A 21,837-nucleotide genomic window follows, 5' to 3' on the forward strand; every position below is an offset into this window, starting at 1 on the left:
TTTCAAGAGGATCATGTTCATTGTTGACAGAGTTCAAAACATATGTGCAAATTACACCAGACACTCTTTCATAGTCAGCACAATTTTTAAAATAGCCCCGACAGCCACGGAAGGTAGGGATCTGCATGCTGGGAGCCCAATATCCTGGAGGGCAAAGCAGAAAGCAGAGCAAAGGTGCAGGAGAAGTCAAAGCTCAGTCAGGTGGTGGAAAAAACCACAAGAGCTCCACTAGAGAATCATGCTACCACTATTCTGTGGAGTTATGAAGGGATTAAGGAAATAGCATCAAATACATTGGTTCTGAATCAGGTTGTGTGGGTGGATCTGGTTCCATAGGTGCCGCCAGGAACTCTAGCACAGATACAAAGGCAGAACATGAGGGGTCTGTGGCATGGGGCAACTGGGGGTCTCCTCCTCCTCAGAGAGCTACTTCTTGTCCTCCTCCTCAGATGATTTTGATATCTGTGAGTACTTGTCTGCCTTAGTTTCAGGGACAGAGGTGGAATGTGAAGTCATGTGAGCAGTGTCCGTGGCTCCTTCAGCCACTGACTTGTACCCGGTTGTAGATCAGCAGAAACCTGGGTGGAGGAGCATCCTGAGGGACCCCTTCCCGGTGAGAGATCCCAAAGTAAGGTGGTCCTCCCCCGACGGGGGGTTGGAAATCGACGTTCTCAAATGGTGGAGAGTCAATACTTCCAAAGTGGGTGTCGAGCATGGAGGAGGAGGAGGGACCGCAACCAGGGTAGCACACGTAGTCAAGCAGTCCCCAGGGCCCAATGCACAAGGCACAAAGAGGGAGGGGGGGGGGGGGGGGATGTTCTTGTTCTTGCTACAGAAGACGGCATTGTCATAGTCACAGCATACATCATCGCTGAACGTGCACGATGCAAACGATCATATTTCTTCTTCGTCTCTTGATCCACCAGTTGGTCAAGGGTCTTGTATCCTTGGATTTTCTTTTCTCTCTGGAAGACAGTGCAAACTAGTGAGCAGGGAGAATGGTGTTCTCTTCATCTGACATAGGTAGGATGGGGGGAGGGGAGGAGGAACAAGGAACATTTGTGTGCAACTGATGTACACAATCCCTACAGATGAGGCTACTGTTATATCATGAAGACATGCCCGAATCTCACGTATTTGAAGCACTGCATGGAAGAGTGGTACATGCACTGGCACAAGACACTGATACGCCATCATCTTGACCTTTCCAGGCTACGAGTTGCCTTAAAGGCTAATACGAAGACCCCAACAGCAATCCCACTGTCCTTTGGTTTCCACTGGACACTACAAACAAAATTCACTCCCCACTGCTTCAATTGGCACCTAACTCATCATCGGATGTAAAAGAAGATCATTGTGTAAGATAATACCCTATACCATAATGAGACTGTTACGAGGGTTGATAGAGGTGATAGTTACGCTACTAGGGTAGCGGAGTATGTGTGGCATGCACATGGGGCTTTTTTAGGTTAGAGAACACCTCCCTTGGGAGCCAAGACAATTTGCCTGTTAAATCAGCCACAGTGACCTCAGAGAATCTTGATCCTCACAGATCAGAGATAGAAAAGATTAATATGATTTAGTAAACTGCAGGCGTATCCAAGGAAAGTTCCCAGAATTAGTATCGTTTACTGAAGGTTATAATGAACAGATAGTATTGGGAACAGAAAGCTGGTTGAAACCAGATGTAAATGACAACAAAATCCTAAGTTCAGATTGGAATGTTTATTGTAAGGATAGGTTAGCCGCCAATGGTGGTGGCGTGTTTATTGCAGTAAAAAATTTGATTAAATCTAGCGAGGTTATCACGGATTCTGCATGTGAATTAACCTGGGTGAAGTTGAGTATCAAAGAATGGTCAAAAATGGTGATCAGGTGCTTTTATAGATCACCTGGGTCAGGATCTGTAGTTTTAGAGCATTTCAAACAGAACTTGCGGAATATCATTAGTAATTTTCCTGATCATGCCGTTGTAACGGGGTGACTTCAACTAGCCAGGTACAGGTTGGGAGTGATCTGCCATCAAAACTGGTGCCAGAGACAGGGAATCGTGTGGCTCTGTTCTGGATGTCTTGTCCAAAAATTACCTTCAGCAGATAGAGAACCAACTTGAGAAGGTAATGTCTTAGACCTCCTGGCAACAAACAGACCAGAACTTACCAAATCAGTTCATGTAGAGAAAGGAAGGTATCAGTAATCATAAGGCTGTGACAGCATCTATGACGACGGGTCCTACATGGAATGTTAAGAAAGGTAGGAAGATATATTTGCTCAGCAAGGGTGACAGGATAAATTTCAGAATATCTCAGCACTCAGCATCAAATATCCGGTGATGAGGACGAAGATGTGGAGAACAAATGGAAAAATTTCAAGGGCATCGTTCAATATGCCCTAAACAAGTATGTTCTGAGTAAGGTTTTAAGGGATGGGAAAGACCCACAATGGTTTAATAGGCATGTTAGAAAAGCGCTATGTAAACAAAGAGCACTTCATCTCAGATTCAAGAGAAGTAAAAACATAGTTGACAAACAAAAGCTGAATGAAGTGAAAATGAGCATAAGGAGAGCAATGAGAGAAACGTTCGATGATTTTGAAAGTAAGACGGCGTCAACCAACCTGAGTTAAAACCCTAAGAGATTTTGGTCATACATAAAATCAGTAAGTGGGTTAAAATCGTCTATTCATTCTCTCAGCAACCCCACCGGCACCAAGATGGAAGATAACAGAGAGAAGGCCCAAATACTGAATTCAGTCTTCTGCAATTGTTTCCCCACAGAAGGTTGTAGCATTGTCCCTCCTTTCAATCATCGTACAAACATCGAAATGGCAGGTATCGAGATAACCGATCACGAAACTGAAAAGCAGCTACAATCGCTTAGTAGTGGAAAGGCTTCAGGATCAGCCGAGATATCTAAGATTTTATAAAGATTATGGAAAAGAACTTACTCCCCTTCTAGCAGTAATTTATCATAGATCGCTTGAACAACAAAAGGTACCTAAAGACTGGAAAAAGCGCAGGTCATTCCCATTTTTAAGAAAGGCTGTAAGACAATTCCACACAATTATAGACCTGTATCGTTGACGTCAATCTTGTTGTTTTATGCTAAAAAATTATGACTTTTTGGAAAATGAACATCTCCTCTATAAAAACCAACATGGATTCCACAAACAGAGGCGAGCTAGCGAGATGTGCACATCGCTGCCACTGCGCGCTATGCTTACTTGGCTGTTGTGAGCTCGTGAAGCAGTTCTGCATTGTGAGCACCACGGGAAGCAATTAGTCATGTGTTGTTTTCACAACGCCAGCAGATTGTCGTGTTCTGCACCCCACAGCATGGGAAGGAAGTACACGCAGAGGGAACCTGCCGACCAAGCAAGGAAGCCCCGAGAAGACGAGCCGCAGCCTGTCCCCCCTTTGTACGTCAAGTCCAAAGGCAGGTGGACAGTGCTGTTCAACATAATGATGAATTGCACCAAGAATGAGGTGGTCTATGAGTCTGTCTCGACAGACTCACTAATCTGCTTTCAGGCTGCAAACGTGGCTGACCACAGGGTCATCAAGGTCGCAGTGGCCGACCACATTGTTGACACGCCGTCAGCGCGTGAGAAGGCACCTTCCACTGGAAGAAAGAAGATGACCAAGACACTCCTAAGGGGGTTACCTTGGTGCTGTGACGAGGCAGTGGTCCAGGAAGGGCTGCTGCAAGCCAGGTTTGGTAATGCAACCGCAAGGTTGCACAACCTGACCAACAAGAAAAGGGCACTGTTCTATGCCGTGACCGTGCAAACGGCCGATGGCGAGCACGACATCTTCGGCTTGCGGAAGTTGCTGGGCTTCCTGGTTATGACAGAAGTTCTCCTGACCGCCATGGAACCCCAGCCCCAGTGCTTCAGGTTCCATGGCGAGGGCCCTGTCACGAAGTATTGCCGGCAAGCACGACAGCCGCACCTGCAACCACGGCAGTAATGTTCTGCCGACTTACGTCCAGTGTGGTGGCCCGCACATCGCCACCTGGCACGGCTGCCCGGCTTTCTCAAGCCGCAAGCGTGCCGAAGGCGGCGAGGCCGCACCAATGCAGAGGAAGAAGAGAAGACAACGACGGCAATGACATAGGATGCAAACCAGCCCAGCCGAGCTGAGGGACAGCACAGAAGCAGCTCCACCTGCTGGGAGTGGGGTCGACCGCCTGGAGGCGGGTGGTCGAGATGCAGCTCACGCCCCCGAGAAGAAATGTGGCCTTGAACTCGGCACCGCCGTGAAGGGGGCCACTGAAATCCTCAAAGCCGTCATGGTGGCAGAGAGGGCTGCCTTCGCAGCTGCCACAGCTGCAGAGAAGGAAGAGGCCTTGAGGCAACTGCGTGCAGTCTTTGCCCGAGGCCTCGATGCAGCAGAAGGGGTTCGAACCCCTGCGACTCCACAGAAGGACGTTCACGTCCCTGCCCCAGCGGCCGCCCCAGCAGCACTGCAGGTGAAAGGTGCAAAGATGACAACTGCCACCCCAGCGGTATCCGCGGCAACGCCATGGGCAGCCATCATTGCACAAGCGCGAGCGAACGGTGTGCATTTCTCCGATGCTGATGCGGCGCAGCTCACCGAGCAAGCAGAGGTGCTCGAGGCCCAGATGCGGCAGAACTGCGCCATGCAGTAACGGAGGACACCAAACGGTGGCCGGCTGCCACTGTTCAGCACCATCAGCACCAGCCTGATGAAGCTGTGCTAAGTCACTGACGACACGGCACAGTAGAGGGCATAATGGCGACACATTCGTTGGTGCACTGAATTCCTCTGTAACAGGGATGAAGCCACTGCAGCAGGCCCAGCTGAAGCACCCAGACTGACCCAGCTATAATGAGCACACAGCAACACAAGTAACAATGCACGATACCTCACACTAACATTACCTCACCTTGGATCCACTGTCACAGCTAGCAAGCCCCTACTGCCCTTACTACCCGTCCTACTGTCACAGAGGTTTTTTCCCCTTGGCACCTGCCTTGGCGCTTTTTTTCCTCTGCCCTTACAACCGTTACCCTTCGATTGCTTTCGTCCACTTTCTATCTCCTGATGGACCATGTAAATGAGTAATCTTACCCATACGCATGGATAACATCACAGCCCGCATCCTGTGACTCCTGATTCAAAAACTAACATGTTATACGGATGTGACAGTATAACTTCTGGTTTAGTCACCACGTTGGTGTGGGCGTGGAGGAGCCCCATCCTGTTTTTTAAAAAAACCACAAACAGAGATCCTGCAAAACTCAGCTCGCTCTTCTCCTCCATGAGATTCAGATACCATATTCCTTGATTTCAGTAAGGTATTTGACACCGCCCCGCAATGCCATTTAATGAAAAAAATATGGGCTTGCGGAGTATTGGACCAGACCTGTGACTGGATTCAAGACTTTCTTACGGATAGAACACAACAAGTCGCTCTTAATTGAACTAAATCGACAGATGTAAAGGTAATATCCGGAATACCACAGGGAAGTGTGATAGGACCGTTGTTGTGTAGAATATGTATAAATGATGTAGTAAAAAACATCAGAAGCTCTTTAAGGCTATTTGCAGATGATGTAGTTGTCTATACCAAAGTACCAACACCACAAGATAGTACGACATGCAGAGAATTGTTGAATGGTACAGACCCTGAAAGTAAATAAATTTAACATACTGCACGTACATAGGAAAAGAATCCCCTACTGTACAGCTACACTGTTGATGACGAACAGCTGTAGACAGTGTCTGCCATAAATATCTAGGCATACTATCCAGAGCGACCTTAAGTGGAATGACCATATAAAACAGATAATGGGAAAAGCAGACACCAGACTCAGATTCATCAGAAGAATCTTAAGGAAATGTATCTCAACCACAAAAGAAGTAGCTCATAAGGCACTTTTTTGCCCACTTCTTGAGTATTGTTCATCTATCAGGGATCCCTACCAGGTAGGACTGATAGAAGAGGCAGAGAGGAACCAATGAAGAGCGGCACTTTTTGTCACGGGATCGTTTAGCTGGCGAGAGAGCTTAACAGATATGCTAAACAAACTCTACTGGCAGACATTACCAGAGAGGCATTGTGCATAACGGAGAGATTTACTACTGAAATTCCAGGAGAGCACTTTTCATGAGGAGTCAGACAACATATTACTTCCCCCTCACATACATCTCACGTATTGACCACGAAATGAAAATTCGAGAAATTTAGAGCCAGTACAGAGGCTTACCAACAATCGTTCTTCCCATGCCCTATTCGCAAGTGGAACAGGGTTGGAGGGATCAGATAGTGGTACCGAAAGTATGCTCCGCCACAAACCAGTAGGTGACTTGTGAAGTATGATGCAGATGAATGATAGCTTGTCAAAGTTGAGCAGCGCTTATGGCTGGGCAGGAGAACTGAACCACTCTTCATTTCCAAGATCACTGCTACTTCTCCAACACTGCCTTCAAGGTGTTTAACAAAGAATAAGGGGTTGTGGCCAAACAGTAGTCCCTGTCAGTCCTAGAGCAAACTAAGTTCTGGGGGAGTGTTTCTCCCCTTGTCTCTTAGCCATACATTCCTCCCACTGTGTAGCCAGAGAAGGAAACATTCTGGGGTAATCTCTCTTCACACTGTAAGAATCTTGTCTTTCAGAAGAGACTGTTGGTGCCATGAGGCTACCTGTGGGAGAAAGTGTAAAACGCTTCAAATGCAAACAGTCCACCATGCTGCCACCCAGAGTGAATGGAGGCTCTCCCAAAGGGTGCCAGCCAGCTTTAACAACAGCTAACAGATCAGTAATCTGTTGCCCCGGAGTGCCCCAGCCACGAATGCCATATACTCTTTGGCATGCATAGAGTTTCCAGCTCTTTCACCAAATGGGCGATTCTTGCATGGTCGGGGGAGGGGGGGGGGGGGCGGGGGAGGGGGAGAGGCTATCACTCAGCAGGTACTCCCCCCCCCCCCCCAAACACGGCAACGGAATGGCTACAGTGTTGGGTTCTGGACCTTTTACCACTGCCAGATAGTAAGGCTGCAAAGATAGAAATGTGCAAAAGTGGAATACACATCACGTTGCGTGACCTTCCCTGCACAATCCGCACTTCTATTAAACTCTGGAAAAAGAATGGTAGGTCCAACCTAAGAATGGGTCCACGTAGGGAAGGGTGAAAAGTCTATTAAGTGCAGGAAGAAAAGACAAAAACATGAGTGTGCAAAGTCACAAACCAAATCCAAGCATGGTCAGCACCAAGAAGACTATCCAATGGAAAGGCAGTGAGTAATAAGAATAGTAGCATGGGCTTGTAGCTCATAAAAGGAGGTAGTGCTGCAAGGGATGGGGTCCCAGGTTGGTCAAGCACATATTCACAGAAGAGCTGTGAGCCCTCTGGGTGGAAGTGAGGGAGGAAATCAGTTTGCTTCCTGAAGGCAGAAACGATGATGACACTGCTCAACTGTGCAGTCATCAGTGCCCATGCTAAGTCCCAATTTTTACACAGTCCAAAGTAGCAACTTTCACAAATGTTGAGGACAACACAAACACTCAGCCCCGGGCAGAGGAAATACCCAACACAGCCAGGAATCGAGCCCAGGAAACAAGGTAGGCCTACTTGCTTCATCACTAACAACACACTTGCTGTAAGTGCCTGTCCCAACAGTTGCTTATTGCTTTTCCTTACAAGTAACTATTCATGTACTTAGGGTCAGATTTAGTCACTCCAAAATGCTGATTTTTCTAACTTTTACAAACATTTCCCTTCAATATCACCACCTAAAGAGCATCAGAAGTTACACAATACATTTTAAGAGAGCTTTTTATATGACCTACAATGTCATCTGCAAAAAATTAAGACAGCAATGGATCCATTTTACTTCCAGGACAGTGCAACTTCAGATTTACTTATGCCACGTCTCAGTTAATTGTACATTAAGAATTTAAATGCAATTCATTCTGATCATAGTTTTTTTTCTGTTTTTGCCTGTACTGCTGAGACCGACCTGTATTCTTTCATATGTAAAGAGAGGATATTAAGAACTGATTTGATGGCCTTATTTATCTCTTCAGTTAGCATTTTGCCGTCTATGACTGTATATATGGGTTACTTGATAGATACAAGACGATCATTGTGTTCGATGCAAAACTCGAGCCTATTTTATTTATACGTTATGAAGACATTACTGTAAAATGTACATGTTATCACATAATTTTCCAACCGAAGTTGCGAACAAGCGAATGGTAGCTCCGATATCTTTATAATTATGCAATGTTACAACATAACACTAATTGCAACAGTTCCGCTTTTAAATGTAGAAAGCACACATTTTCATGCATCCGTGTTACAAATAGTTTAGCTTTAGATTAAAATTTATCAGTGAACTTTATACCGAACTATTGAACGTGACCAACAGCACTTAATCTAAGTTATCTGCGTAATAATTACCTGTAAAAATTCTCTGAACCGCCAATGGCAACTAAACAGTATGAGTTAGTTAACTTGGAAAACACACCAACTTCATTATTATTTTCAAACTGCACGCGCACAGCCATAATTCTCAATGCAAAACGTCAACCCCCCCCAAAACCCTGCAACAACACCACCTGTCCCTCGTCGGAACTTAGTATCTGCAACCGGAACACGAAGAGGTTTATACTCTCCGTACCCATGTCACAAGTTGAGCAACAGTTTTAACAATGATTTGTAAAATAGGAAAACGTGTTGTAATCTCTTATTCTGTTACAGCTGTAGTCGAAACTTCGGGTTATGGAATTTATGCGATATTCAGACTTCACGTAACATTTTTTCTTGCATTTCCATGAAGGGAAATACGTATTACGAAAGTGGGAAATTTGACGACCAGCGTGTTTCCAAACCTGCTTGTTGCCTCTACATTCGAAATTGAGAACAGAAGGCTGGAGGTTAGTGTATGTATGTTGTACGTGTATTGTGATATTTAAGAGTATATAGTTTATATAAAATCTTTGTTAAATTGAGCGGCAGTTTTGCATTCAAACTGTTTTAATCCACTATGGTTACATCCATTATGAGCATTTTGTTCGGCGTTTTAGTGCCAGCACATGCCGCAGTTTACATAACTTTTTAGCTCAGTTAGATTGTTTCTTCGGTATTAGTACTTACAATAAGCTTCAGGACTTAAAACTGTATATTACTTCGATACAGTCTGCCGTAGCTTGCATGTTGTGTGGACTGAGTAAACAAATAACATTGGAGATATCAGCTGTGTCGTTACTGTATGTACTAACGTTTTGAGTTTGATATTCGCATTCGGAGTACTTCAGTTGACTTAAATACCCCATAGAAATAAAGAGAACATATTCTGGATAATGATTTTAAGCTGACTGCAAATCCTTCGGAAGCGTTCATTTAATAAAGGTGGCAATGACAGGAAGTTTCTAAGTAGTATAGCGTTTCGAAAGTAACAGTTCATGCGGTGTCTTGCAGATGACACGGTTGAATTTATTAAGGCGGCTTACATCTGTTTGATAGTATACATGTCTGAACAAAATCGAGAAACGTGCTTGCGTCAGCGGGCAGCTCGAAGTTTCACGGTATTAGATAAGCTAAGACGTTCAAATTTGCAGTTTCTTCCTGCAGGGCTGTGGGATTGATACAATAGCTACAACACGATCTGAATTCTATTCCCATTTTGCCCACATTTACGAAGAAGGAGATGCCGATGGAAAAGGGGGGGGGGGGGGGAGGGGGAGGCAGCGGTTATTACATTTGTGGCTCTTGTGTTAAACTACTTGTCATTAGATTCATTTTAAGCTGGAAACACTTTTGTATTGAGAACTGATGTTTTAATATTATCGGAATTTAGTATTTGTCCACATTTAATAACAACTTTTGATTATTGATATTGTATTCCCATCAGTAGTCATTGCAGTTTACATTAACTATCTTGTGATTAAGAGGGAGAATTGTTTTGTCTAAGCTACCAATACACACAAGAGCACTGTTTATCACCACAGATTGCCACATGTGTGTTTACGACAGAACAGTCCGGTGGTAGCATTGCATTTCTTGCCATATATTTTTCAAACGAAATAAGTTTTTGATGGTTCTACATTGTTTCTACATCGTGTTGTGTACCTGTACTTTCCTGTTCTTGCATACAAGCAATTAAGTTATGGGATTATTCTCATCCCATTCTAGGTGTGTGTGTGTGTGTGTGTGTGTGTGTGTGTGTGTGTGTGTGTGTGTGTGTGTGCGCGTGTGTGTGTGTTTTTTTTTTTTTTTTTTTTTTTATGGATTTATATTGAAATACACCAGGCCATGCTTCTAGGCATTTCAGAATGGAAGTGTCGGGTGTCCTAAAGGTATGTGATGTGGCTGAGATTGACTGCCTTTGATAACCTATTTGGGTACAGTCCACAAAAGAGTCCCACTACCAAAGTCGTCTCTATTTTAGAACTGTTGTAATAGTACTGTATCAAATCTTCACAACTTTTTCAGTGCTAATCATATTTTTCCTTGAAATTCCTATGATAGATTGCAGTGTTAAACATGGAATATGTTGTTGCTCTTGGCTGTTTTATCTCTATGCTGTGACAAGAAGCTTTGAAGATTGTTGCAACCTTGCCGTTTCTTGCCTGTCTTTGTTGTTGTGTAAGTTAGAGGATAATGAAACCTATGTAACTGTAGGGATGAGCTACTGGAAGGCAGCACTGCTATCAGTAATATTGGTATGTTGATGTGTACATGTAACTGTAACAATCTTTTCTTGTTGATGCTTATCTGGAAGAGTTGACAGACATGCCAAAATCTGAATATGTGATTGTTGCATCAACTGCACACATTAGTTTGCAAGTGAATGTCTGCGCATTTAGTCATAGACAGTAAGGTTATCATTTGAAAGAAAACTCTATTTTTCCTGCTGATCAAATAAACTCAAGCATTCCAGTCCTACAGGACATTAAAAATCAATGTTGAATAGAAGTTCCTGCAGAGTGTGATCACTTACTTGCAACCATGTCTTGACTCAGATTTACTCAGTCCTTTTACATTCCCTGATCAAATTTAACAGTGTTTTGCATATTATCATGAAGTGACAAAATAAGGAACAATAGGGTTCTTGAGATGGCCAGGACAAAACTGTGACTGCCTCAGAGTAAATTTATGTGGATGAAATCTCCGACCTTTCTTGGTTTATCATGACAAAAGTTTTGCAGGAAATACTGACATCTATACTCAGAAAACACTGAAGAACATGGCACAGGGTATGTCCCATTGTACCATTTATCAGGGATTTCTCCCATTCTACTCATGTATGGATCACAGGAAGAACAATTGCTTAAATGCCTCTGTGCATGCTGTAATTAGCGTAATCTTGTCTTGGCAATCCCTTTGGGAGTGATACAGAGCTGGTTCTAATATATTCTTGGATTCATGACCTGAAATTGATCTAAAAATTTTCCATGTAGGTTTTCAGGGATAGTTTCCTTCTATCTTTAAGTGTCTGCCAGTTCAGTTCTTTCAGTATCCTCATGAAACTTCCATTGATCAACAAACCTCTGACCATTTATGCTGTCTTCCTTTGTATACATTCAATTTACCCTGTTAGACTTATTTGCTTTGGCTCCCACATGTGATCTCACTTTATTTAGGATAGGTCACATGCATGTTTTGTATGCAGTCTCATTAGCAAACTGATGGTGTATCCCTGGTATTCTACCAATGAACTACAGTCTACCACCTGATTTACCTATGGCTGAGACTATGTTATTGTTTCATTCCATATCTTTACAAATTGTTACACATTGGGATTTGTATGAGTTGATCCATTTCAGCTGTGACTCAATATTATGCAGTGGAAACTCAAGATTGGAATAGCAACAGTATTAGGAAAAAGATAGTTTGCTACACACCGTTAAGATGGTCCATTGAGTTGCAGACAGGCACAATGAAAAGACTGTTAAAAGTTTTGGCTTGTGTGTGTGTGTGTGTGTGTGTGTGTGTGTGTGTGTGTTTGTTTGCTGAAGAAGGGCCAAGAGCTGTAGTGTGTGTCTTTTTGCTGTGCCTGTCTGAATCTCGTCTTTGTGTTGGGCAGCAATCTATCCTTTTCCCAATACTATGTATTAATATTACAGTTACTTAACACTACGTTTGTTTCGTGAAGCACTCTGTTTTACATTTCTGAACATTTGAAGCATGTTGCCAGTTGTTGCACTACTTTGAAATCTTATCAAGATCTGACTGAACATTTGCACAGCTTCTTTGTGATAGCACTTAATTATAGACAACTGCATCATATTAGAAAAACTTGAAGTTACTATTAATGTTGTCTGAAAGGTCATTAATATACAACATGAACAGGAAATCACAAAAACACTTTCCTGGGATACACCTGAACTACTCCTGTGTTGCTTTAGTGTTTTATCCATCTTCAGCAACTGTAGTTGTATATATTGGAATAATCAGCAACCAGTTGCCCTTCTTCAGGAGGTTGTAACTGTTACATTCTTTGCAAGTGTCAAAAATAAGATGTGTGCAGCATATTGCTGTGGTCATGTGGTTCATAGTGCGTGGTACAACAAGTGCAGACTTTGTGCCAGAACTGGAGTCAGTTTTGTGGATCATTTCTGCTACCCTTCTTGTAGACAGGTGTGACCTCTGCTTTCTTCTATTTTCAGGGCATGGTGTTTGGAGAGGGGTCAATTGTAGGCTAACTCAGCTGTGAATTCAGTATAGAATCTGATAGGTGTTCCATTGGGCTCTGAGGCTTCTTTGAAGTTTGACTACCTCAGCTGTTTCTCAATACCACTAACACTGACAGCTATTTCACTCTCCTTTTCAGTGGGGTCAGTCCATATAAAGTGGTCCAGTGATGGTTGCATGACCATTTTTAAATAGTTTAATTATTTTTACAAGTGATTGCCTTATATTAGAGAAGTTCAAAACATTTTTTTTTAATAATTTATCTTGCACCTTTATTGGATGGTAGCCATTTTTGTTTGTAGGTGCGCCATGAATTTTCAGTCTGGAGACATTAGCGAAATTTTGAATATCTCTGCACTGGTTTAAGTTACAACATTGCAATTGACATGATTGTTTTTAGAAAATTGTCCTCTACAACATTGTCTATTACACAAAATACCCTAAATTCAAAAATAACCAGTCAAAATGACCTCCAAAGTTTGGTATCAAAATTTTCAAAAATCCAAGTTTTAGGCCCAAAAATAACAAACAAGGAGTGATTTATGACAATGTATTTTTTTCGTATAGTTAGACATCATACGCTGCTAGCCTTACATAGAGCAAGAACACTTACAAATGTTTCCTTAATTTTTTATGAATTTTTGAAATTTGAAAATTTTCATTTTTTGTAAATATGATTTTGTAAGTATGATTTTTGCGCAGTTTGTACGCCTACATGATAGCAATGTACTGTAAAAATTCTAACATTAGTATCTGACTGTGAACAGAGATATTAATTTTTGAAAATGAGAAAATAATTCACATTACTCTACAACTGATCTTATGGCTGTTGCCTATTTAAATGCTTTATTGTTTCATTGTAATAAAATTTAATTGTGACATATTTATTTAACACTATCACCCAATATTAATTTAGTTTATTTATTTTTAATAATGCAATATTAAACAATAGGAGCTTACGCCTTTGTTGTATGGTAATAAAAATGTCCGTTTACGTTTAGGTTTATGGTCAATAAAGAAGTACATTATTGCTGGGTGTGGTATTGTAGAAGTACATTATTGCTGGGTGTGGCATTATTGTAGTCAGTCTGTTCTGAAACCTCTGTTAGAGTGTGTGTACATGCTTAATTGAGAGTGTAGAATGTGTTATATGCTTTGTTCTGTGTGTAATTTGTAATTAATTTTGAGAGATTAACCGGAATGCAATAACATGGATGAACAGTGCTCTGTTGGACAGATAGCAAGTGAAGTGTGTCACAAAACAGTTTACAGTTCAGTTTCAAAAAACTTGGAAAATGTCAATGACTTTGATGCAGTTAGGCAAACTTTGTTTAAATTTCAAGTAAGTTTTTCTGTAACATCAGTGTGTGAGTATCATGAGAAGAAATATGTTCTGAAGTACAACCAAATTTTTGGAAGAAAGTGCTGTGATCCACTTAAAGTTCATAAGAAGCCTATTACTAAAGGTGTGAGTGAAATAACACTTGAACATTTGTCCTTGTCGTGTGTGAGTGAAACAGCTTCTCAAGTGAAACGTAATGTGATTCCTGGAAATTCCCTGTGCCCAAATGGTTACTCAAAACTATTTGTTGTGAATCCAGAACCATAATAGTGTAACCTTGATAATGACATCTATATTGCTAATGAGGAAGCTGTTAGCATATTGGATTTTGCTTGTTCTAAGTTAACCTATCTCTTGCTTCAAAAATAATAAAATTAAGTAGCAGAAAAAGAAAAGCAACTATTAAAAATAAGGTACAACAAATTTCAGACAAAATTAGAAAAGACTTGGAATCATGCTCTAATAATACAGATACCAGCATTATTTCTAAAGAAGAACGAAACCCACCACCAGCATCATCTGACACTGAATATTTGAGCTTAATTGAGAAATTAAAAATTAAAAGTTCAGTGACATCTAAAGAGGAAAAAGTTAAAATTTTAAGTTTGCTTCCGGAATCGCGGTCAGGAGAATAAATAGTTCACGAATTCAATGTTTCTCATTGTTTGGTTAAACTAACCCGAAAATTAGTGAAAGAGCAAGGCATTCTTCCAGTTTTAGGAAAGAAGGAAGGAGTAGGTATAAATGAAGAAGCAGTTAAAAACATCCAGCGGTTTTTGAGGATGATGAAAACAGTAGAATGTGCCCAGGTTGCAAAGATAGCAAAAAAACGTTGTTATAAATGGAGTTAAAGTAACAAAGCAGAAATGACTAGTGCTGCCAAATTTAAATCAACTTTATGTAGCTTTCAAAAATTCTCATCCTGAATGCAAAATTGGAAGGTCAAAATTTTGTGGCCTCTGCCCCTAAGTGGTATATTTTGGCTGGATCCTCAGGGGGACCCTCCATGTGTGTTTGTTTGTATCATCAAAATGTCAAACTGATGATTGTGGGTGCAAAACTTGGTGACATTAACTACAAAGAGTTACTAGATTTAATGGTCTGTGACGCTAACAGTTATGGCTGCATGATGAGTTTGTGTAGTAAATGCCGTGGTAAGGAAACAGTTATTAAATTGTTTCATGAATGCGAGGAGGAAATGCCAGACAGTATTACCTTCAAACAGTGTGTCACAACTGACAGGGCAGAAATGATAACAGTGGTTAAATCTCAGGAAGAGTACTTGGAATCTTTAATTGTTAACTTACAAAAACTTAAAAAGTCACCACTATGTTTCTAAAATCCAAAGTAAGTTTTTGAAGGACAAAAAAGCACAACTTTATGAAACTGAATGCCTAGTGCGAGCTGATTTTGCAGAAAATTTTACATTTGTGATTCAGGATGCAATACGAGGGTACCACTGGGTCAGTGACCAGGCAACAGTGCATCCATTTACTCTGTACTTTAAAAATGATAAAGATGAAGTTTGCAGTTCTTAAATTTGCATTCTAAGTGACTACTTGGAGCACAACACTTTGGCTGTACGTGTGTTTCAAAAGTATATAATAAATTACATAAAAGAAAGTTTTCCCAAGGTTGAGAAGCTGAGATATTTTTCAAATGGAAGTGGTGGTCAGTATAAGAACAAAAAGAATTTATCAAATCTGTGCAGCCACGAAGTAGACTTTGGGTTGGAGGCTGAATGGCACTTTTTTTGCATCTTTGCCATGGTAAAAATGCATGCGATGGAGCAGGAGGTACAACAAAATGTGAAGTAAGTAAAGCCAGCCTACAAAGACCAACCACAGACCAAATTCTCACAGCACAGGATGTGTGTCTTTTGCAAGGATAATATTGAAGGCATTACCTATTTTCTGATCAAGAAAGATGTGGCTCTGCATATGAAAACAACACTTCAAACCAGATATGAGAACTGGAACAAGGCATTTCCACAAATTCCTTGGCATTGCAGAAAACTTAACAAATTTTGGATACCATTGAAAAATGTTTTAAGGATACTTCAGTGCTTGAACTTACCACAGCAACTGGGAGGTCTTATTCTATATCACAGAAGCTTTCTGAAGAAATAAGCATTCTTAACATTCATCACCAGGTTTAGGAACAGTCACATCTCGAAGAATGTTAATTGAAAATATTTATTTTAAGTATGTCAAAATAATATAAATGTTAATTTCAGTGATGTTTCCAATTTTTGTATATAATTCAGTACCTTACTTCAATAATAATTGATTATATCACTCCAATATCACACATAAACACACACACAGCCATAAGATTAGTTGTAGAGTAATGTGAATTATCTTCTCATTTTCAAAAATTCATATCTTTGTTCACAGTAAGATATCAGTGTTGAAATTTTTACAGCAAATTGTTATCATATAGGTGTACAAACTATGCAAAAATCACATTCTTATATTCAGTCTCACCTGAGGTAACTAACCCAAACTTTACAAAAAAATGAAAATTTTCAAATTTCAAAAATTCATAAAAAATTAAGGAAACATTTGTAAGTGTTCTTGATTTATATGAGGCCAGTAATGTACGATATCTAACCACAGGGAAAAAAAATAGATTGTTATAAATCACTCCTTGTTTGTTATTTTTGGGCCTAAAAAGTGGATTTTGAAAATTTGGATACCAAATTTTGGAGGTCATTTTGACTGGTTATTTTTGATTTTAGGGTGTTTTGTGTAATAGACAGTGTTGTAGAGGACACTTTTCTAAAAACAATCTTGTCAATTGCAATGTTGTAACTTAACCCAGTGCAGAGATATTCAGATTTTTGGTAACGTCTCTAAACTGAAACATGGTCGCGCGATTACAAAGGAAAATGGCTGCCATTCACTAAAGGTGAAAGGTAAAAAAAATTTTTAAAAACTGTTTTCAACTTCTCTAACATAGGGTAATCACATATTAAAAAATTAAAATATTTAAAAATGGTCAAGCAACCAACTTAATTTTTTATTGTACCACTTCATTTGGATTGACCCAGTGGTACAGGTATGAAATTGGGGAATAGTTCTGTTTTCCTTTGTAGAAAGACATTTGAAGGTTAAGTTAAGCCTCTCTACATCTGATTCGCTGCCTTCCGTTTCAGTTCCTGCCTCATCTGTGAGTGACAGGCCATGAACAGCATTCACAAACAACCATAATTCATTTTGGTTTTATGAAATACCTGTTTACAAAGTTCCAGTGATACTTCTTTACAAAAGTATCAGTTGACTAGTCTGCTTTTTCTTTGTACACCATTACCATTTCTGCATTTCTCATATTTTGTGACTCCCTCCAAGCATTCATTAAAATCTCTTACAGAAAAAGTGACACACAAAACTTCTATTGTCTGTGTATGTAGGTTATCACATCATGTGTATTGTCCCAGCTTCAGGACAGCTTTAAGAACAAGACAAAGTTAATCAGAAGAGGATTGTCTAGTTCAGATACCGGTAGAGGGATTAGTATGCCACTCTGTGCTTCATGGGTTGTGTTGAGTTCCTCTTCCATCAATGGTGGCCTCATTCGCAGGTCTTTAATTGTTTCTCATCTTCTGATGTATGATACAGTCACACAACTCATGCCTTTATACTTGTGTCCAAAGTCCCCAGTGTGGAATGGATATACTATATTCACACAAAATAGAATGAAATTCCGAAATACTGTTCCTTCCATCTTCTAGTTCTATGGAGAATTATTACTAAGAGATTTCTTCAAAAATGACTGAGATTTGTTTACACTGTTTCTTCATTGTTTCTCTTCTGTAGAGAATTATCACTAAGAGATACCTTCAATGATGACTTAGGTGGTGTTTCTAATCTTGCAGCATTCTTAGTTTGTTGAGCGATGAGTTTTAGCCATGACCAGGGAGTGGTTTCTGTCACAGTTTTGCACTATGATGTGTGCATAAAACACATCTGATGGAAAGTGTAGCATAAACTGTTGCTAATGCCCTAGTAAGTTAGTTTTTATACATTTTGTATGCAGATCAGTTTTGAAATAGGTATTAGCAGCACAGAGTGCATGTAAAGCACAATTATTCAAGACACTGTCCATTGTCATTCATGTTTTCGATACTGTCTAGCTCCGTATAGTTTGACATGTTTGTGGTATTGCAGATCCTTGAGTAGAAGTCATCAAATATTAAAAATGATCCACTGTGTTTGAGAAATGACACTTCTGCTTGTTTATAGTAGAGTTGAATCTTGAAATTCAAAACAATATTAAAAGTTTGTTAATCACTGAAACAAATTGATTGATTTGCTTTTGTTCTTAATTTTACAGGTGGTTTTATTTTTCACTCTTACATTAAAACGGAGGGGACCAACATGCCTGTCAGAAAAACTGCAACAAAACGGAAAAGCACAGCCAGGATTATTACTCCTGGCCTTCCCACTAAAACTTCAAGGAAGTCACGCTGTAAGTAGCGAAACTTATTTCCAGTTTTTATCTTTTCTTTCTACCCTCCTCCCGCCCCCCCCCCCCCCCAATCCCTCCCCTTTGAAACAGCTCTCTATTAAGGAGCAGCGTAAAATGAACATTTTTCTTTTGAAGTTAAAGTGTGATGTTGTAAAGAGAAGTTTATTTTAAAATCTGTTCTTCTTCCTGTGATATGATTATGTTTAAATATACATAGTTGCCTTTACTGTATGGAAAATTAATGTAAAGTTGTTGTTTTGTTGGTTTTGTTCGCATATAAAAAATGCATATTTTAAAAATCTGGTTTCTACACAGCACCTAATCTTATTTACTCCACCTGAAATCTAAGTCTTTAGAGTTAGTCTAGAAACTATTTTCTATAACATAATCAAAATACCATGAGTATTGATGAAAAGTTCTCAAATTTGTAGCTTTTTAAATGGGACAAAGAAACCAAGAGTAGAAAGGTTGGTCAAGGATCCACAGTGTCAGGTATTAAAAAAAAAGAAAAGAAAAAAAAAGAAAAAAATCTGTTTGGAATTATATTGCAAGGGTCTGGTTGAAAAGTTTTGTTTACTGAAGATAAAATTTTAAAGCAGTTTTTCCTGAGATCATGTGGATAAGTCCATGCATCCAGTTTTGGATCCCTCTCAAACATTTAACTCTAGTCACTCATTGCCAGAGCCAGCCAGTTGTATAGAACTGAAAATTCCCTCGGATGTGGATGTAGATATCTTTATATAATACATAGTATTCGTGCATCAAACCCTGGAAATACCCACCTACATGATCCCCAAAATGCACAAACCCGACAATCCTGGATGCCCCATTGCAGCTGGTTATTGTGCCCCCACTGAAAGAATTTCGGCCTTCATTGACCAACCTCTCCAATAAATTGCCCATAATTTAGCTTCCCACAGCAAAGACATCAGTCACTTCCTTCACCAACTCTTCACCATCCCCCCTCTTTTACCTCCTGGTTCCCTACTTTTCATAGTTGATACCACCTCCCTATACACCAGCATCCCTCATGCCCATGGTCTTACTGCTGTTGAACACTTCTTTTCTCAACATCCGTCAGACTCCAAACCCAATACCTTGTTCCTCATTCATCTTACTCTCTTTATCCTAACACACAACTGCTTCTCATTTGAAGGGAAGGTATATAAACAAATTTGCGGCACAGCCATGGGCACTCGCATGGCATCCTGCTATGCCAAGCTTTTTATAGGCCATCTAGAAGAGACCTTCCTAGCCTCCCGTAACACCAAAACCCTAGTCTGGTTCAGGTTCATTGATGATATCATCATGACCTGGACTCACAGCCAAGGTACCCTGTCTTCATTCCTTCATAACCTCAACATCTTCTCTTCTATCTCCTTCACATGGTCCTCCTCAACCCAGCGTGCCACCCTCCCAGATGTTGACCAGCCTCCCAGATGATGACCAGCCTCCCAGATGATGACCAGCCTCCCAGATGATGACCAGCCTCCCAGATGTTGACCAGCCTCCCAGATGTTGACCAGCCTCCCAGATGTTGACCAGCCTCCTCTGATGGCTCTATCTGCACCTCTGCCCACATTAAACCCACCAACAGTAGCTGCATTTTGACAGCTATCACCCCTTTCACACCAAAAAATCCCTCCCATACAGCCTGGCCACCCAAGGACAGTGTATCTGCAGTGACAAGAATTCCCTTGCTTAGTATGCTGAGGGTCTCACCAACACCTTCACAGACAGGCACTATCCCCTGAACCTAGTCCGCAAACAGATTCCCGTGCCATTTCCTCTCACACCCCCAATTCTCCCACCATCCCCTAGAACCAACCACAAAGGAGTGTCCCCATCTTCACCCAGTACCACCTCAGACTGGAACAACTGAACCACATCCTTCACTAGGGCTTTGATTACCTATCATCATGCCCTGCAATGAGGAACATCCTACCCAAGATACCTCCCACCCCTCCTAAAATGGCGTTCTGTCAGCCACCCAACCTCCACATCATCCTAGTCCATCCCTATGCCAATCCCAACCCCTCGACACAAAGATCATATATCAGTGGAAGACCCAGATTAGAGACCTGCCCAATCCACACAACCAGCACTTCCCATTCCAGTTACAGGTTTATTTTACTCTATCAGGAGCAGGGCCACTTGTGAAAGCAGCCATGTCATTTACCAGGTCTGCTGCAATCATTGCACAGCTTTTTATATTGGTGTGACTACCAACCAGCTGTCCATTAGGATGAATGGCCTCCGCCAACTGTACCCAAGAGCAAAGTAGACCACCCTGTGGTACAACGTGCAGATGAGCATAACAGACTTGATTTCAGTGGCTCCTTCACTACCCAAGCTATCTGGATCTCCACCACCAGCTTTTTTGAACTGTGATTATGAGAGTCAGCCTTACAACACATTCTCCGCTCCTGTAATTATAGTGGCCTCAACCTACAGTAACATACTGTCTGCACACCCTCCACCCAACAGTCCCCCCCCCCCCCCCCCCCCCCCCCTCTGTCCTATCATCTCCTCCCCATTCTCATCTCCACCCTGTTTATTTGCAGCCCTCTGCCAACGCATTTGCCCATCTTTCCCTACTCCTCTCCTTTTTTTTCCCCACTTCCCTGCCCCACAACTTCTTGACGCTGTGCCTGTTGGTGGTCTACTGCCTGCACACTCCATCAGGCAGCATTCTTCTCTCTCCCCACTTGTACTATACTATCCCTTCCTCTTCCCCACCCCTCCATATTGCTGCTTTCATCCCATGTGATAGTTGTATTCTGGCACAAGATGCTGGAGTTTGTGGTTTTTTGTGTGTGTGTGTGTGTGTGTGTGTGTGTGTGTGTGTGTGTGTGTGTGTGTGTTTTACTGATGAAGTCTGTGGCCGAAAGCTTTATGCAAGTGTCTTTTAATTGTTCCTGTCAGCAACTTGATGTGTCTTCTTTACAGTAAGTAGCAATCTGTCTTTTCCTACATTGTTAGTATTTGTGTATGTAATTTTTGAAAGAGTTAGATCGTGTCCCCGCCCCTTGCATTTGTTGTAGTTAATGTGCAATGTACAGGGTCCGGCATAAAAAACTCCCCGATTACAAAGTAACGTGCAGCGGACAGTAGAAGGAGCAGAGTGGTGGGGGGCGCGTCGTTAAGTAGCTGCCTACGTGCCGTTTTCAGTGTACGCCATGGCGTGGTCTGGTGAACATCGTGCCTTCGTAGTGGAAGATTTTATTCAAAATGGCGAATCGCCTATTAATACTCAACGTGCTTTTCGCGTTCGCTTTGCGCTCGGACGACGGGACCCTGTTCCCGATAAGAAAACAGTTTATTCTTGGGTTGCTAACTTTCGTGAGACAGGTTCCGCATTAAA

The 21,837-nt window shown here is 41.3% G+C and overlaps 2 protein-coding genes across 5 annotated transcripts in view; one reads left to right on the top strand and one right to left on the bottom strand.

Annotated features, from left to right (window-relative positions):
• LOC124775009 (eukaryotic translation initiation factor 6) overlaps window positions 1–8,730 on the bottom strand; it is a 50,861-nt gene extending 42,131 nt beyond the window's left edge. The window contains exon 1 of the mRNA XM_047249765.1: window positions 8,426–8,730. Coding sequence (XP_047105721.1) covers window positions 8,426–8,532 — 107 coding nt within the window. The 5' untranslated portion in view covers window positions 8,533–8,730. The remainder of the gene's footprint in view (window positions 1–8,425) is intronic.
• Window positions 8,731–8,760: 30 nt separating this feature from the next.
• LOC124775008 (regulator of chromosome condensation) overlaps window positions 8,761–21,837 on the top strand; it is a 101,179-nt gene continuing 88,102 nt past the window's right edge. For 2 of the 4 annotated variants that reach the window (XM_047249761.1, XM_047249764.1), the window contains exons 1-2: window positions 13,944–14,003; window positions 18,339–18,473. In XM_047249761.1, coding sequence (XP_047105717.1) covers window positions 18,383–18,473 — 91 coding nt within the window. In that variant the 5' untranslated portion in view covers window positions 13,944–14,003; window positions 18,339–18,382. Of the gene's footprint in view, window positions 8,902–13,943; window positions 14,004–16,771; window positions 16,921–18,338; window positions 18,474–21,837 lie in introns of those variants that run through there. The other 2 variants (XM_047249762.1, XM_047249763.1) reach the window with 2 other exon arrangements.

Source organism: Schistocerca piceifrons, chromosome 2, assembly GCF_021461385.2.
Source record: "Schistocerca piceifrons isolate TAMUIC-IGC-003096 chromosome 2, iqSchPice1.1, whole genome shotgun sequence".
Classification (NCBI taxonomy): Eukaryota; Metazoa; Arthropoda; class Insecta; order Orthoptera; family Acrididae; genus Schistocerca; species Schistocerca piceifrons.